The 18622-nt window shown below is 31.9% G+C and overlaps 1 protein-coding gene across 1 annotated transcript in view; it reads left to right on the plus strand.

The window, feature by feature from the left end:
* LOC128989423 (lachesin-like) overlaps positions 1–18622 on the plus strand; it is a 51096-nt gene continuing 32474 nt past the window's right edge. The window contains exon 1 of the mRNA XM_054411312.1: positions 1–59. Within this exon, the coding sequence (XP_054267287.1) occupies positions 8–59 (52 nt within the window). The 5' untranslated portion in view covers positions 1–7. The remainder of the gene's footprint in view (positions 60–18622) is intronic.

Below are 18622 nucleotides of genomic sequence, written 5' to 3' on the forward strand. Positions count from 1 at the left end.
CTCAGCAATGCTGCCTCTGCCGCTACCGATACTGCTGACGTTCGTACTCATAGCCTCTGGTACGTCTACAAGTAATTAGTAAATAAAACATACCCCTGTCCATTAATATAGCTAAATTGTACAAATAGTTAAATAAATAGTCTTAAGTTGCTTAGGTAAAAGAATGTTTAAAATACACAAAGCACACAGCGAAAAACTGAAATAAAATTAAATAGTTTTTTGTAAACGTGTTTTATAACCAATGATATTTTAGTACTAGAAGAGTATAAGTCAGTTTGTGAAAGATGAAAATAAAACAGACGGTCTGATTTTACAGTCAAACATGAATATTCACAAATTTATTTATTTAATTAATCTAACTAATTTTCTTCAGCTCTGATCCAAAGCTATGCATTATACTCTTTTATTATTACAAGAAGTACAAACAATATGTATTGGCAAACTTGTCAAATGTTTCAAACCCTAGTCAATTCTAAGAGGGTAATTAAAGGAGGATTAAACGTATTGCAGTCCTAACGTTTAATATCTAGTAAAATATTGTAGCAACATTAATGCACCATGATGAATAGTTTGTTACGATAATAACAATAAATCCATTTTCGCAAAGTTATTTTCCCATTACGCGATAGTCGTTTGATGATGTTGATGGTATTTTGATAAAATGTTAAAATGTTTCAATCGTAAGTATTTTTTTATGTTTTCTTTAACTAATATGGTTTTTAATGAAAAGTATTATTTTATGCAACTAGCTGTTACCCACGGGCTTCATCCCGTTTGACTTTTTAAGTATTAATAAAACTATTTGGTTAAGTTATGCTGAAAAAAAATAAGAGTAATACAAACAAATAAGTACAGCTGAGGTATTTTTAACATTAGGTATATGGAAAGTTCCCTTTCGAGAGAAATTACGACCTTTAAGAGCAATTTATGAAATAATGGATAGTTTTTTGCAAGGTTTCTCGTCATGACGAACATTTTAAGTATGTGGTTAATGGGAGTGTGACTTTTAGTTTTCTCAAAAGTTAACGGGTACTTTGGGATTTATATTACATGCAATATGTTTTGTATGTAGTCCAGTGAGAAATATTTCTTAAAATCTTTGGACATTTATTTCAATTAGTTTTATACAAAGTTCAATTAAAGGTGGGATGAATTACAGATTAGTGAATGATAAATGTTTTTCTGACCTCAATATCACCATAAATGTCCTTGATTCGTTTCTAACAAACATTTTTGAATTACCAAACCACAGTAATAACAATTCATACGACTGCAGCTCATTTCTACTCAATGCTGCATTTTTACAGTTATTGTTTTCAAGTACTTTATGAAACTAAAAAAAATGACTAAGCAATACGTATTGATTTAAAGAAAATAGTATTTTCCTAAACAATTTTCTTGTTTGTGATAGTTTCTTTAAGACAGTTAATAAAAATATGTGGGTTTGTATCGTAATACTATACTACTAGGTACACTTCATGAACTAAATATTAGGACCATGTGTTGTTGTTTAAGTTATTCGTCTCATCAACACAAAAGCCGTTTAAAGTCATTAATACAATATTAATTACAGACACATTTATATAAATAACACACAATATAAGAGTGCGGCTAGACTAATAATTAGAGGGCAAGTCTGTTTTAGAGCCCCAGGTCTGAATTCAGGCGATTATAAAATTTATATTAGTTCTGCGGCAATGAAATGGATATGTGGTTTGGAACTTATCTTCAGACGTTCTTCTACTAAATTATAAATAATGAATATATATTAATTTCTTGCCTACTTCGCAATCCAGAGGTAATGCGGCTATTTTGGAGATCCGTGTTTGAAGTGTTAGACTAAACTAACAGTTTTTATTGCGTCAAAGGTTGAAATAAATATTGTATACTCGTACGACATTCGACATGAAAACGAAGAGATGAACGTAAATGGTTTAAATATTTTCGTTCAACTGCAATATATAAATAAAAACTGCAAAAATGCAAAAAAGGATACTCAGGCGTGTAAAATATCCACTGTGTTAATCCTAAAGCCAACAGTCAACTAATATTCTGTGTTAATGTGATACTATTGTTGAACTATAGTGTAGTTACTATACCGATAAATGAGGCTTACGTCAAACGACTTTTTAAACCTACATAAATCTTACCTACCAATGTAAAAACAGAGTTAACCTAGCACAAGACAAATTGAAATCAATAACTTATCCGCAAATCCCAAGCATGTTCAAATATGAAAAAAGCAATTGAAATGTTCCCAGTTAAATCTAAGAGTTCTAATAACGCTTTCATGACATAATGTTCACGTTTATCGCGAATGCGAATTACGTCATAATTTAACTCAGACTAAGCGGGTGGAGAAATTCGTCCGGAATAAAAAGGGGAATCTTTTACAAAAGCTTTTCGTCAGTGAATTTAAGTTTAAATCATTTGCGAGCATCATTGTGTTGAACGTATTGTTTCTGACTCGCTGTTAAACTTAGTCTAGAAACAATGGACGATACAACTGTTAAAATGCACTTCAGGGTTAAAACTGCCATATAAAAGCTATTTTTATGTTTTGTTTCACTTTTCTGTAGCTGGATTGTGTTTATTTGTAATGTTTTAAATATTAGAAATCAGAAAATCTTTATTGTTTCATAGATTGAGTGAGAGCGTACACACATATGTTTATATAGTGTATATGATTGTTTCGTATGGTTTTAAAAGTACATTAAATATTAAGTCAAAAGGGTGAACCATGAATAAAATGCATTAAAAGACACTTAAGCATTATTTGTTTTAATCTAAAATGATAATGAAGTTATATGACTCTTTGCTGTTTAAATATACAGTATAAAATATAATTTAATAAAATAGAAAAAAGAAACACTCTTCACTTTTTAGAAATTTTGGAACTAAATAAAAAAAAAACAATTATTTAACTGTTGAAAATAAAAGGGTGATTCACTAGTAAGAAAATGTTAAGCGATATGTTATATTTAATAAAATAAAATCATTAATGCACAGGAGGAGGAATGAGTATTAAATTCGTACAATATTGAGTTTTAAAACTTCTTTTCTGCGTTAGGTTCCACTAACACAATTTATATAATATTTTCGTTATACTATTACTTCGGATTGCATCCTACGTATTCTTTTTCTAGAGATTTTTCTAGACTCAAATCTGTTTTTAATTTACCAGGCGAATGTTTTAATAATTATCTTTCCATTGATTTAAGTTTTAATACCTTTGTAAATAAGTTCCACAGTGACGGTTAGTCAGGATTGAATTAATGTTATTAGTAAGGCTTTTCTAGAATTTATTTAATGGAAAAATGTTTTATAATAAAAAGAACATAGTCCTCACAATCGTTCACATTTAAATGTGACATGTGTTAATAGACTGTTTTAACAAGGGGGGTCAACCAAATTAGACAGAAGGAACTTATCGTTTCGGTAGCTCGGATATGTACTTTATTTAATTTTACCAAGCTCTATCAAAAATCCAAAATAGCCTTTTGCCATTAAAAAAATTATCAGGAAGGCGTAACAAACATTTAAGCACAACTTAAATCGTCTTGTTACAGTAACAACCGTAAAAAATATTGATGGTCATTTGAACGATATAATATAGTTTTGAAATATAGTTTTCAATCTTTACTATGTAAATTGAGTTGTTGTTTAAATCTCCTTTCATTATATATGTTTTCCAACGACGTATTTAAACAGGTATTTTATGGAATTCCCATGTAATCAATGTATCGTCTAAAATGAGTCAGAAAAATAAATAAATAAATCCAAACACACAATTTACCAAGTCATTTCATAAAATTAGAACTGGAATTAGAATCCATGTTTTCACTAGAGGGAACGTATAAATTCACTCTAGTAGAACATTTTTTACTTGTGTTTCCTTGTTTAGAAGAATCTATTCTAAACCAAAGCAACCTTGCCTATCAACAGAAAAAATATGAATACTTTATAGTAAATTTTTTTATGAAATAAATCTCTTTATTTAAAACTTCACCCAACAGATCTGAGGGCATTCTAGAAAATGCCTAGTGTAGCCATTATATATAATGCTTAATCACACGCATAAAAGCTTAAGGAAGAGGCAGAATGCCTGGAATAGTTATGTTGCGATACACTAGCGAAACTTTTTTAATTCACCAAAGATAGTTTTGATTTAATGGTTTCTTTAAGGTGTATTTCAAGTTAATTAAAGATCGACAAATAAAATTAATATTTTAATTTTAATTTTTGAATGGTATAAAAAATGCCAATACAAAGTTCACCTTTAATATGAACCCTTTAAAAGCTAAGATATCCCCGTTATACAGGGTGTCCATAAAAAACGTTTCAGGACTTTGGGATATGAATACTCATACTACAGTATAAGGAAGAAAATAATTTATGTGAAGGTATGTCCGAAAATTCACATTTAACTAAATATCAATTTTGTTTTTTTATACATAACTATTTTTATTTTTGAAGTTTTTTAACTGATGATTACGATAACTTGTAAGCATGCTACACAAGACCTGTTATAAGAAAAATTACCCCCGCCACAGCAAACCTGCAGACTAAGCGAATTTAAACTTGTCTGATTACATTTTTACTCTAATACTTCCATAAATAAGACATAGTTATTACCAATTTAAATAACATTGGAATCAACGAGTGCTTAGTTTTGCTGCTACGGGGAAGGTAAAGCGTGTTTTTTGACCATAGGTCAATAGTATAGGATGAAAAAAATAAATTTGCCAAATTTTATCAACATATATCCATGAACAAGTAAACTACAACAAATTTCATTTCCTCCATAAAAATAACATGGCAATTTTAAATAACTTTTTTTTATTTTCTCTGTGACCGTTAGAGATACAACAACGCTTTAAGATACTAAATTATTTCTATTTTTAAGCTCTACAAAATAGTTTAGAAAGAAATTGCAAAATCTTTTGTTTTTAGGGGAAGAAATGGTAAAACCCCATTTTACCCCGTAAACCCCCGTTTCCATGGTCCGATTATGCTGGTCCGCGAACTCGTTTGAATAAACATAGGTTTACACGTTTGTACACAATTTCATCAAAATCGGATCACTTTTGCTCGAGATATCACGTTAACGGACCCACAAAAGTAAATCGGTGCCAGGTCTCACCATGAGACCTACGGTAAAAGCTTATTCCCTATATGGGAAATTCGCAAAAAAAAAAAAAAACAAAGTTGGTCCGATTAAAAATTTCAAAATGGTGGCAGTTTAAATTTCTATAACTTTAATAACTCGAAAATGGATAATTTTATCAACAAATGTCAAAAACACTTTTTTTGCATTTTTAATTCTCTATCAAACAAAACCAAGATCAAAAAGATTGGACGGCAAGTAACTGAAATAGAACGTTTTTTATTTGTAAGATAAGACTAAAGGGCACCCTGACTAACTTTGCATTTTTACACCAAAAACGTTCTATTTCAGTTATTTGCCCTCTGACCTGTTTGATCTTGGTTTTGTTTGATATAGAATTAAAAATTCTAAAAAAAGAGTTCTTAAAATCTTTTGATAAAATTATCCACTTCCAAGTTATTAAAATTATAAAATTTTAAACGGTCACCATTTTTAAATTCCTAATTGAACCAACTTTATTTTATTCCTATAATAGGTCTTGTGTACGTTAACATGCTACCAACTTTCATAATCATCGGTTCAAAAAATTAAAAGATAAAAATAGTTGTGTATAAGAAACGAAAAGGCGGATACCTAGGTAAATATGTATTTTCGGACATAGCTTCACATTAGGTGTTTGGTGTATACAGTAAGAAGTGGTATGTGTATACAGTAAGTAGGTGGTAGGTTTATACAGTTATTAGGTGGTTGGTGTATACAGTAAGTGGGTTGTATGTGTATACAGTAAGTAGGTGGTAGGTTTGTACAATAAGTAGGTGGTATGTGTGTATACAGTACGAAGTGGTATGTGTGTATACAGTAAGTAGGTTGTATGTGTATACAGTAAGTAGGTGGTATGTGTATACAGTAAGTAGGTGGTATGTGTGTATACAGTACGAAGTGGTATGTGTGTATACAGTAAGTAGGTTGTATGTGTATACAGTAAGTAGGTGGTATGTGTATACAGTAAGTAGGTGGTATTTGTGTATACAGTAAGTAGGTGGTAGGTGTATACTAGCGTGGTTCCTACGGACTCTACGATCTACTGACACGGCATATTGATTGTTAATCCAACTGTTCTTGAGTCTATAAACCCGTTGTTTACACAGACCAGCCACGAGGGTTGAGCTCCTTCTTGAAAAGAAACAATCCACCGTATTCAAATTTGTAAGGGATCAAATTGTTTGCTCATTTAATCCCATGCCATATCACCGTCATGATTATTATTAGAACGGGACGCAAAGTAGTTTTTAAACAACACAATAGGGAATGCAAGATGAGTGTAGTGTAAGAAAGATTCAAAGATGTCTTAAGTAGCTTCTCGTAGTAGTAGTAGTGGTGGTTTCTACCTAAGATCGGCTCTATATTTAATCATTTATTTAAGACTTACGATCAAAGTCAACTGGGACCAGTTTGGAAACATAAAAAAAATAGGATCAAACCGGGGTTTTTCAGATTGTTTGGCAAACACTGACTTGCATGCGAAATGTCATTATATTAGTCTACTAACTACAATTTACAGTTACATGTTATATAACTTTATTAATTATTTTACTACATATTTTGAAGTGTTTTGAGTAAAACAATTTATTACTTGATACTAATTGAAATGATTACTGAAAGATACTGTTCCAACAACCTTCAGTATGAAAGAATATTTTAATACTATCCACATATTGTTCATTCTAAAAATTACTCATTACATTGATAATAGGTGAGTATATAAATATTATTTTTGTGTAAACTTTAATACATGGATATTTCCGCATAAATCCTAAAACCGAATCTTTTTCGCATAAGGATATTCTATTGACTTAAGTATGAGTATATGCTATAGAATAAAACTACTGACTCAAAAGTAATACAAATTAATCTTAAATACACTTACCACTTATTAAAATCCGAAATAATATCAAAATCGTGATTTTTTTAAAGTTGTAAGAGATTTAAGAAAATATGTAAGCGCGGATCAAATGTAGAATGTTGTAAGAAGATTGCTTTGTGATTTTTTTTTTATCGAGCTGAGTGCTCAAGCGTATGTATTTCGGCCAACAATAGACCCATGTTAATGGTTTAGGCTATAATGTTTCTTTGGCTACTTGCCTAATAGGTCTGTAATTCACTTGTTGCATGTTGTTCCCTTCATATCCAACGCACAGTTTGAGAGTCAAATTACACATACATCAAATATTAGAAAGTACTAGTTACTCGATACTGTGTCACATATAAGGACTCTGTGGAGTGTTATCCTATCAAAGGAAAAGAACAACATTTTGTGCAACGTACATTATCATTGACATATAAGGTGGCCTAATAAGATTAGATAATAGTTCATGTATGGCCTTAAAACTATTAACTTTACATTTTTCATTTGGTATCTATCAACTTATTGACTAATCGATATTTTATAAGGGATCATTTTTTAGCATGCATTAAAAGTACTCCTTTACCATTGTTCCCTTATAAAGTCAAAATATTTATCACTCTTCGATAAATAATTTGTGTTTTTTCCCTACGATTTAGTTAAATTTTAATTACATTACATCCATTTAACCAAATAAAACGTATAGTTGTAAAATATATCTTAATATCCAATATTACAAAAAAACAAGCGTTGTAAATCGTAAGCTGAAATAATGCATTACTTTCTCGATACAAACGAATGAAGTTCTTCCTAAAATCAAGTAAACTTTGGGTTTTTTTACGTTAGTCCATCCCTTTCAGTCTAATAAGTCTTAAAAGCCTGTTCAAGATTATTGAATAGATTCTTCTTCTCTAAGAGGCACGTATACAAGTACCTTGATTTATCAATCAGTGTAAACGTTGACAGAAAGATACGTGCGTAGCATGTTACCAGCAAACCGCTTTGAAATGCCTTCCCTTTCACCTGCTTAGTCGAGACACACTGTAGACCAGGCTTACAACTAAATAAGGGACACCGCTTTGGAAGAAGCTATGGCATTTAAAAGTTTCCACGGTAGAAAAAAACCTACGGTGGAATAGTTCCAATCCTACATTTGTCCAATCGTTATGTCAAATTAAACATTTAAATAGTTCTTTCTAAAGTTAGATTTCAAAAATCGTACATCACTTTATATATGTGAGAATATAGCCTATATCAAAGGTGTGTTTGTGTTAGGCAAGCTTTTAAATTGTTCAATAATATGTCTAGACGTAGTTTAGCTTGTTTAATTTCGTAAAAAATACGACTGCCTAGTTTGAAATAGACAAGCCAGTTGTGATTGCAGTTAAAGATATATTTTCATAAACACAAAAATATTATTCATCTTTAAATTGTCAAGTCATAATCTTCTCTATTTGCATTTGGTAGTATTGGAGTGCAACAATGATTGGATTAGACCTTCTTCGTTATTTATTTTCGTTAAGAAAACTCAATCTACATATTTTATATCGTGTATTGGTCTTAGCCTAAACCTTTCTTTAACTAAGCACCGTGAAGTAAAAAAAAATCACTTGCAGAAAACTATCTCCTTTTACAGGAGGTAATTCACGTTTTTTATACGAACTGTTAACTACGTTCACGTTTAGACACCGGTTTTATATGGATTTTGGTAGACTCAAACGGTAGGTGGAACCTTCGGACAATGTGTCTTATAAGACTATAGTAAACAATCAATTGTCCTTAAGCCGGGTTTTCCTAGGCGCGGAATCGGCGAGCGGAGAGAGGAACGCGGAGAGCGGACTCCACTTGTCTTGGGCAATTTAATGTTACTGTTTTCCTAGAAGCGGAGCGGAATGTCATGTTAATTTCAATTCCGCTCTCCGCGTTCCTCTCTCCACTCTCCGCTTCCGCGCCTAGGAAAACCCAGCTTTAGAGAGTATCCCTGGTGTGGATTAACGTCCGCACGAGTGAGTAAGACTACTATCCGCAGAACTATCATGAAAATTAGACCAATTCTTATATACCAAAACAAAAATGTGGTTCTGATTCCATTATAAAAACTGTAGGTCCCTTAGTTGCCATTAGCTGTATGGGCTATTAATTAACAGCTGTGTCTAAGGAATAAGTCGGCCTTAGTCACTAACAAGACTACAAGATCGCGCCACTCAACCTACACTCATATCCATTCATACTTGGCTTAAAATACCTACTTTGTATGGTCGCCATTTCATTGTAAAGTAAAGTATTAAAGAGTAATACCATTGACTATTGGATTAGTCGAAGGTAATACCTTGATAATTTCATCTCAAAACCTGTTTAGTAGTAGTGTTGTGTGTTTAGTAGTACCGGTAGTGTGTTAGTAGTGCTAATTTGGATCATAAAAATATATTTTGTCCTTATATTTTCATGAATTGGTTTTTTTTCTATTTAACATTTTTAACATTTACACAGTCCACAGAAATGTTAAATCACGGTAGTAGTACTATGCCCTTAAGTTTAGGCGCTGGCTTAAAATTTTTGTTTTCTCGGGAAAGCTATTAAAAAAAGGTCCAACCACAGTATGTGTCACAACTGGAACGGAATGCTATTACAGTGTCAACACAAGAAGTTGTTTGGACCGTGACAACAACAAGGTGTATTAAACGTTACGTTTACTGCTATAACTTTCGTGGGGTTCGTTCGTTTATATCTCTAACCTCTTAGATCATAAACAACACACACTTTTAAGAGTATTGAATTAAATTGCCAATTGAAATTAAGGACCCTAATGCGCAATAATTAAAATGTGGCTAAAATTAAGACAATTTGCATAACCCTTAAATTGTTCATATGAAAACGTATTTCCTGGGTGGACTTAGATTTTCCTTTACTGTTCTTCAACGCATTATTTCATTTGTATACACGTGTAGGAAAATATATTGAAATGCAACCGAGTTGTTCAATAAGAATACTTATTTTTACCTTCTTTTGGACCTTCCTCAATTAGATGAAGTTAGAACAAATTAATTTCCTCAATTAGAACAAATGTTTACGATCAAATTAACTCATTACTGTACTTTTCTGTACAAAAGTAAATATAGTACAGATTTTATTTGAATTTATTGAACATCAAATTGCTCTTTGTAAAACGATAGACTGGGTGTTAAATAACAACCTTTCATCCGTCGACTTTTGACAAACAGGAATCAGATTAAAAGAAAATACTTGGCTGATTCCGAAATTATAAAATAGAAATAGTGAATACAATTATTATCAAATGCACCAATAATAGGGCTACCCTTAAACAGAGTGTTTTTAATTTAAACGCCACCGAAATTATAGGGACCAAAAGACAGCTTTTAACAACAAAACAAGCTCAAAAGATAATAACCCCGTTTTCTTTACTTCATTACCAATCAAATGTTATGCATAGTTCTCGAGTTTAAGTATTATTAGAAATTTATTAAGAATAAGTCTCAACATGATGTTTTTGCAGGCTCAAACAGTGTGTGTTGTACATTAAAATAAATCATTGGTTTGAAATTAACATTTCTGGTGTGACTACGATACTAAAAATATACTGCTCATAGAGCTATCAAAACTTTTTAAGGAAACCTGATCTGTATAAAAAACCTACACCTACAATGTGAGTGTATGAAAGACCCACGTTGAGTCTCATATACAATGAATTATCAATACAACTAAACCTCATAGATATACATAAAAAATGCACATTAGCTGATCGTCACTTTAGTATAGAAAACAGGGATGAAAATATATTAGCTGGTTTTGGCGTTAAACAGTGTCTCGCAATAGTTGTAATTATTTATGTTGAGTTAAAAAAAAACAACCTGTACGTACCGTGAGAAAGTTAGTTTACAAATTGAATATTTTACATGTATCCATTAAAGCCCAAAGTACTCATGAACTTTTGGGAAAACTTCAAGTTACACCCCATAAACCATATAGGCCTAATTTCGTCATGACGAGAAACCTTGCGCAAAACTATCCATTATTTCATAAATTGCCCTTTAAGGTTGTAATTGCTTTCTAAAGGGAACTTTCCATATACCTAATGTTAAAAATACCTCGGCAGTACCTTATTAAAATCAGCCGTACTTATTTGTTTCTATTACTGTATTTTGTTTCGTTAATTTCAGCTTAACTTAACCAATCATTAGTTTTATTAATACTTATGAAGTCAAACGGGGTGAAGCCCGTGGGTGACGGCTAGTTGGATATAATGCATACGTTAAACTAAAGGGGTAAACGTAAAAATCACATAATATAATACATAATAGTTTCTAGCCTAACGATTAAAACGACTCAGCAAATATTACTGCAAGTGTAGGTAACAGTGTAGATAAGTTGGCTAACATCGCCTTACTCTGTGTAATTTGATCACGAATGCGAACTCACGATTGTGCGATATTATGGATTAACTCCGAGAAACTTTGTTCACAAAGGTTCCTATGTCTCATAACAGCCAGCGAGTGTAACTTCCTATTTAATATCACAACTGTTTTGGAGTCTTTAGCTTTACGGAAGTTTCAAGCAAAATGTACTTAGTTGAGCCTAAACTTTAATAGTGGTGTTCTTATGTGTTATCACTTACTAATATTACTACTTGGCTGTGTTAGTTCAAATAGTACGTTTATGATTAATTATCTTTTTTGTGTAGAATCATAGAATTTTTTGTGGGCAAAAAACTTCTGAAAAGACCTTGGTTTTGGCTAGGTTCTCCTAGGGCAGAAGACATGAGCACTGGATTCCAGTATTGCCCCTTTCCTGATTTGTATACCTTTCACAAAAACATTAAGCCCAAATAATTAATCATCGTTTATCTTTATTTTCTCAAAATGCAAGCACTAACATTTTAACTATTATTAAATATTGTATTTTCAAAAAGAATTATTTTTTCTTAAAGAACCTACTTTTCTTTAGACTTGCCTCCTAGTGTAATGATGCATTTAGTTTTTAAGTGATTACAAACATTCCATTCGTCCCATTAGAAGTAATATTATCACAAATAATCCATGACAAATTCCAATACGCAAAAAAAATATTGTCACAAATCATTTGTATAGCTATATCTTTTGACAAGTTCAAAAATCTATTGTTCGACAAACTGTTATGAACCGAAATAGATTCGACAACCAATAGATTCCAGTTGTAAAAAGATACATTTAAAGCTAGCAGGTGAATCTAAATTCGATTTCGTTAAATCACATTCCAGTAGCACACCTTGACTTAAAATCGAGGGTAAGTAAGAAAGTTTGTTCCCCCGACGGTAGTTAGCAGTGAGATGTGTTGAAAAGCGGCCATCAACGACTTAACACTCCTCAACAAGCTGTAAACCCCACTTTAACACTATCTTGTTTCTTACAACTTACTTTGCAGGAAAGTCTTAATTATATAACGGTTGGAGTTGTTTCACATAATGCAATGTATCAACGTAGGCGTAGGTCAAATTTTCTAAATTGAAATTCATCCATAATAATTCTGCATGCATCTCAAAAATTATTTTATTTTTACAATTGTACTTTTCCATTATATTTATTGTGTGTGCTATGTATTTTTTTCATTCGTATAACAGTTTTCTGTATTTACTATTCTTTTTGTTTTAAAACCCCCTTAGTGATTCACGTATTCAGTTATTCATATATAGATCGAATTGACAAACGTTAGTATTGCACTCTTTTAATCTGTACTTAGTTATGTTTGTGCTATAATACTCATGAAACTACTATGGGTCTAGAAAAAAGGTGTTATTATAAATAAAAGTAGGTTTTCTTTCCCATAAAATCTTTAAATGGGTTCTTTAGATTATTTTAACACCAATTTCCTGTGAGAAGAGCTCAATTATAAGCAGCATCTATAAAAAATTATAATACTTAAAACCCACTTACACGTTTCTACTGCATACTAAAACGAGTAAACGATAATCCACAATTTTCATTTTACAAAAACCTACAATTAACAATAATTTAACCAAAGAAGTTGTTAACCTCAATCATTCGCAGACGAGGTTCACCAGAAATGACCACAAAGACGGGCAAAACAGCCAATAACTTGCGGTGCAACTTTTGGTCCTAAACTTTGCTCAATATAAAGCGTAGCTCTAATACAATCTATCCATATTTTATATAAGTGACCAATATAACAACGTAACAATTGAAACAGCTGATTCAGTTTGAAGAACTTAATTATCTATTGTTTTCCAGACGCTATGTTTCAAAATAGACAAATACCCCCGCCGCAGCAAACCTGCCAACTAAGCGAATTTCCATTTGTCTGAATTGATTTTCAGTTAAATATATTTTAATATCATTAGGTTTAACGAGTACCTAGGTTTGCTGCTACAAGGAAACTAATAAAGTGTGTTTTTGAGTAAAATATTGATAGCTTAGTACAAAATAAATAAATTTGCCAAGTTTGATCAAAATATATCCATAAACAACCAAACTACAACATTTGACAATATTCACCGTAAGAATAACATGGGAATTTTAAATTTAAAATTTTTTTTAATTTTCTCCGTTACTAATAATCGAACAAGAATACTTTTATATACTAAATTATTTGTTTTTTTAAGCTCTTTAAAAAGGTCTAAAGAGAAATCGGGAAATTTTGTGTTTTGAGGGTCAAAAGTGAGAAAAACCAATTTTTACCCAATAAAACCCCCCGTTAAGCCCCGTTCCAATGGTCCGATCGTGCTTGTTCGCGAACTCATTCATGTTTATCCCGCTTTACACCTTTAAACCAAATTTCATCAAAATCGAACAAAAATTACTCAAGTTATCGCGTTCACGGACGTATATATATATATATATATATATATATACATATATAAAAATTTGAACGAATGGTGTTTTTGGCCTCTGGGGACATCAAAATGAAAAAGCAAATCGGTCCCGGGTCTAGGTCTTACCGTGCCACCTACGGTAATAGCTACTTCTCTATAGGGAAATTCGCTAAAAGAATTAAATATACTGTCAGCCCTGCTGCGGTTACCATAGGTTCTGGCGCACACCGCTGGGAGCTCCGTGTAGTTACGCAGCCGTACTACATGGCGCTCCTAGCGGTGTGCGCCAGAACCTATGGCAACCACAGCATATTTAGTAGCTCTACTTGTCTATGGTTTCAACCAAATCGTTTCTGAATTAGCCATATTGTAATTTGGCAGAGTTACACATTGGTTATATACATGGAAGAGCCTTACACACCAACAACAAAATGTTCTTTAGAGGATGAATTAGTTTTAGTTTAGTAAATTTATAGAGCCGTCGATGACTCGCCGGTCCGACCAAATGCGTGCACGCGACTGTTATTCCAATTAATGTTAAGTTTTCTTTAAATGTCAACGTGTGTTTTGCGTTTTTAATTTTAAATGTACGACGAATCGTAGAAGAGGACGAACCTGATGATGTGGTAGTCGCCACGAAACATGACGAACAAGGATATTTTAAGATAAAAAGTATTTATATGTATTCATATTAATCAAGATCCAGAAGTAGGACAATGATTTCTGAAAAATAAATCATCTATTATGGTATAACGGGGCTTAGCAATGACTTAAAAAAAATTACTATTTTAAGCATTGGCCTGTGTTTTACAGATTTAAATTACTCAGTATAATTTTAAGAGCGGGACAAACCACGTAAAATAAATACGACTTTGAACTTAGAAGAAGTATCCAGAAAACGATAAATTGTGATTCATAATTTCTACAGTGTCTAATTAAAAACTGCTGAGTCCAACAGATGAAGTCAGCTAATCATTTATTAATGCTGGTGAAAAAGATCCGTCCGATTTCTTTACGGCAGTTAATATTATGAAGTATCCTCATATACCAATTGTTTATTTTATTATACTCTTCTTGCATTATATTTTGCTTGATATTGCAATGAAGGTCCTAATTATTTACTACTTTGTTTCAGTTTGGAAAAAACACTTTAATAATAATTGCTTAAACTTCTGAAGTGTGCCTGTTAAACATTCTACCCACAAAATCTTCTGTATAAATTGTCTGTGAAATAAAAGTACCGAATTTCTGTACTCATTAAGACTTTAAGCTTTGTCCACAAAAATAAAAATACATAATTTAGTTTTGGTTTGTAAAAAAATACAGAATTACTAATAGAGATAATATATTTACGATTTCTTATTTCAGTTAATTATTTAACACTGCCATTTTTCTTTTCATTCCACACATAACTAACTACCCAATCTCAAAATAACGAGCAGTTCAAGTCATATTAACGATTTAGCATGAAACATTCTTAAAACACGCATAAGTCAACAATTTTACAATCACGAATCTGGTGAATCAAACCTCGACGTTATTCGAAGATTTGCTAAGTAAATCAGAAGGAGGGAGTCATTTAAAAAGAGAGGTTGGAGCATTCAAAGGGGCACGTCTCTGGTACTCTGATTATCAATCAGTCGGTGCTGACACAGCGACGCGTGGGCTGCATGACACCGCGTAGTGCCTGCCTCCACACGGCTACATGGTTATGAAGATCTAAAATTACTATAAGACTGCACAGAATTGTGATTTAATGGATTTGTGAAATAGCTGATTTGCTTTTCCAACCAATTTATTAAGGTACACTTCGCAGTGTTGTCCATTGGAACCTTATGTTGGAGGACATTGAAGATGATTGAAAACACCCTTTAACACTGCATTAGGGTACATTTCAGCATTTCCGCAATAACAGTTATGAGGTGTTATGGGAAAAATTATATTAATGTATGGATACAAACGTAATTGGTGATCCAGCATTATTGCAGTGTGAGATCTCCAAAATCGTTTTACATTTGTTGTATTGAATTGTGATGCTGTTTGTTGTCGAACGTTTAAGTACAAAGGTTGATTAAGTAAGTCAGTATGGCCTACTTATTTATTAGTAAAGTCCATCCAAAGTTACCATAGTATACGTTTGCGCATACTGTATCCAGAGAGTGAGTTTGAAGAAGTGAGCAAACCTGAAGAAAGATTTTTTTCACGTATATAACATGAAATAGACGTATGGAAATCGAATGTTAGTTTAAAAGTTAAAAAATACCTAAACAAGATATGTTTTATCACTTAATTATTATAGTTTTCCTAGCGCTATGAGTCATTGCTCACAGGTCTAATCAAAGCTTGTTCATATTTTTGATTTTTAGAAATTTTTTTAGCGCAGGACTAAATCACTTAAAGTAAATATTTAAACTAATTCTTGACTGTGACTTAAGAGAAGTTTTCACAAAACGGTAGATTGTGAATCATAATTTCTGCAGTGTCTAATTAAAAACTGCTGAGTCGTCCAACAGATGAAGTTTTTCATTCATCTCAGTTAATCATTTATTATCGCTGGTAAAATCTAGAATATATCTAGATTTCTTTTTTTAATAATATATTTTCTAAAATGTCTTTAACAATAATGTACTAGTGTACCTGTTGCTCGAACTCGAGCAATTGCTAAGTATTACAGGCGTTATTTTAAACCGAATAACAGTCATTATTTCTGATGACTTTAAAAGATTCCACTTAAAGATTATGGATATACTCAAGATGTACATAACAGATCGATATAATCAACATTTCTTGTAAATATCTTATCATTTTTCAAAACCCGTTCTTGTTTTTTTAGCGTTTTCTAAAATTAGCCTTACAAAAAAAAAAATATATATATATATTGTCTATTTCTTCTCCTTGGTGGTGTTCTATGACGTTTCTATGTTTCCATAGCTTGTAAAACGACTCTTTCAACGATTACTAAGAAATGCAGCACAGTGTTAGGGCCTAATTCAGTTTTCTTTTTAGCATATCAAATTATCCAGACTCCCTCGCTTTTTTCCATTGTAATATGTACGCCAACCCAAATTCAAATAGTAAATATTTAATTTCAACCAAGTTAGTAAATGTGTGTAGCAAACTTATTGACAGTTTACAATTTACATATGTTCTTCTTCTCACTTTTAATTTCTGACAACAGCTTGAGTTTCATAACAATGTATGTTTCCCGTGTTAATCTTATGGAGAAATACAAAACTTTAAAGGGCCCCAGGGCCTCAATCTCTATTCATTTCCTTTAAAAGAAAGTTTCCTGCACAACTTCACGTTACGTTCTTTCGAATAACGCATTTAAACATGTCAATCTGTTCAGTAGTTTCGGAGGAGTAATTGTCACATAAAACCTGCTTGCGTATTAAATAAGTATAGATTGATATAGATAGATTCTTGTTATAGATTATATTTCTTTTACAAAAATTCATTATTTGATTATAAATTGTGTTTGCATGAACTTCGCTTCTATTAATTTTTGAATATTTTCGGATAGGATATACGTTAAGTAGAGATATGGGAGGGCCAAGTACATGGAGATATGGTGATCTAACAATTAATTATAATGTAATTAAAATTATATTTAAAGTATTTACTTCACCCTATTTTGAGAGGGCATGTGAGTGTTAGATTCTGCATTAAGTATTTCAATAACGACCCAACTTACATTAGTAATAAACTTCCGAGTAAAATTACAATACAAAAATATTTTACTACGCTTAAGCAAACTTTCTATCCAGTTTGCAAATGTTTCACAATCCAGAATATTAAGGGAGTTTCGGACGAACTTTTGCTAGAAATCAAAATTGTGAATTTGTTAGAAAATAATGAGATTATATATTGCACTTTAAAATTCATTTGTGGGGATCATAGTGAACGTGAATTATGGAATTAATGTTTCAACTTTCAACACAAAAAATTTACAAATGTAAGTTTACTCGTTAAAACGTTTGTTAAATGATACAACAAAATATATTAAACACACATTTATAGATACCAGGCTGGAAGTAAAATATGGAGATAAAAAAATTTACGCATTTCAGACCATTCAAACTCGGCACCGCAAACCTGTTGACTGAGCGAGTTTTAATTTGCCTGATTGTACTTTTTAAAAATTGTTTGGGGATTCATCATGGTTTCTTTATGCTATGGAACGATTCCAAGTCTGTTTGTGAAACCCAGGGTTGAGGGAAAGTACAAGGACTTGATAGAGTTTGGAACAGTTCCTTATCAGGAATCAATATACCGTGACGAGGCACCGTCAGAGCCAGTGGCACGGTCTAGAGCTGCATCAGATGGATATCATTTTATTAGCATCCGTCTAATGTGACCACAATCACTAGTAGATCACACTCCCATGAGGTTCTTTGATATAGTGTATATTCGGATATTTCATGGTAGTTTTTTATACAGGGTGTTGAAAATGTCTGGAACCAACATTATATCTGGTGAGTGGTTAAAGAAAAACAACTGATATTTTGTGTACGGATATACTATGGTTTTACCTATCTTTTGGTGCCTTATGAAATTTTTTACCACTTATAGGGAACGTCCTGTGGAGGATGCAGTAATAGGTTTTAACGGAAGCATATGGTAAATGATACATCATTTTAAAGGCCATTTTTTTCTGAGTAAGGAGCCACAAGTTTCATCTCATAAGGACCACCCTAGCAAAAATGGCGACTGTTTGAAATTTAAAAACATTGCTATTTAAATGGTCCGTATTTGTTTCCTTTAAATGCCATACAAGCCAGTTACGAAG

This window comes from Macrosteles quadrilineatus, unplaced genomic scaffold (genome assembly GCF_028750875.1).
Source record: "Macrosteles quadrilineatus isolate MER2022 unplaced genomic scaffold, UCM_ALF_1.0 Scaffold_3__2_contigs__length_128488019, whole genome shotgun sequence".
In the NCBI taxonomy this organism is placed as follows: domain Eukaryota; kingdom Metazoa; phylum Arthropoda; class Insecta; order Hemiptera; family Cicadellidae; genus Macrosteles; species Macrosteles quadrilineatus.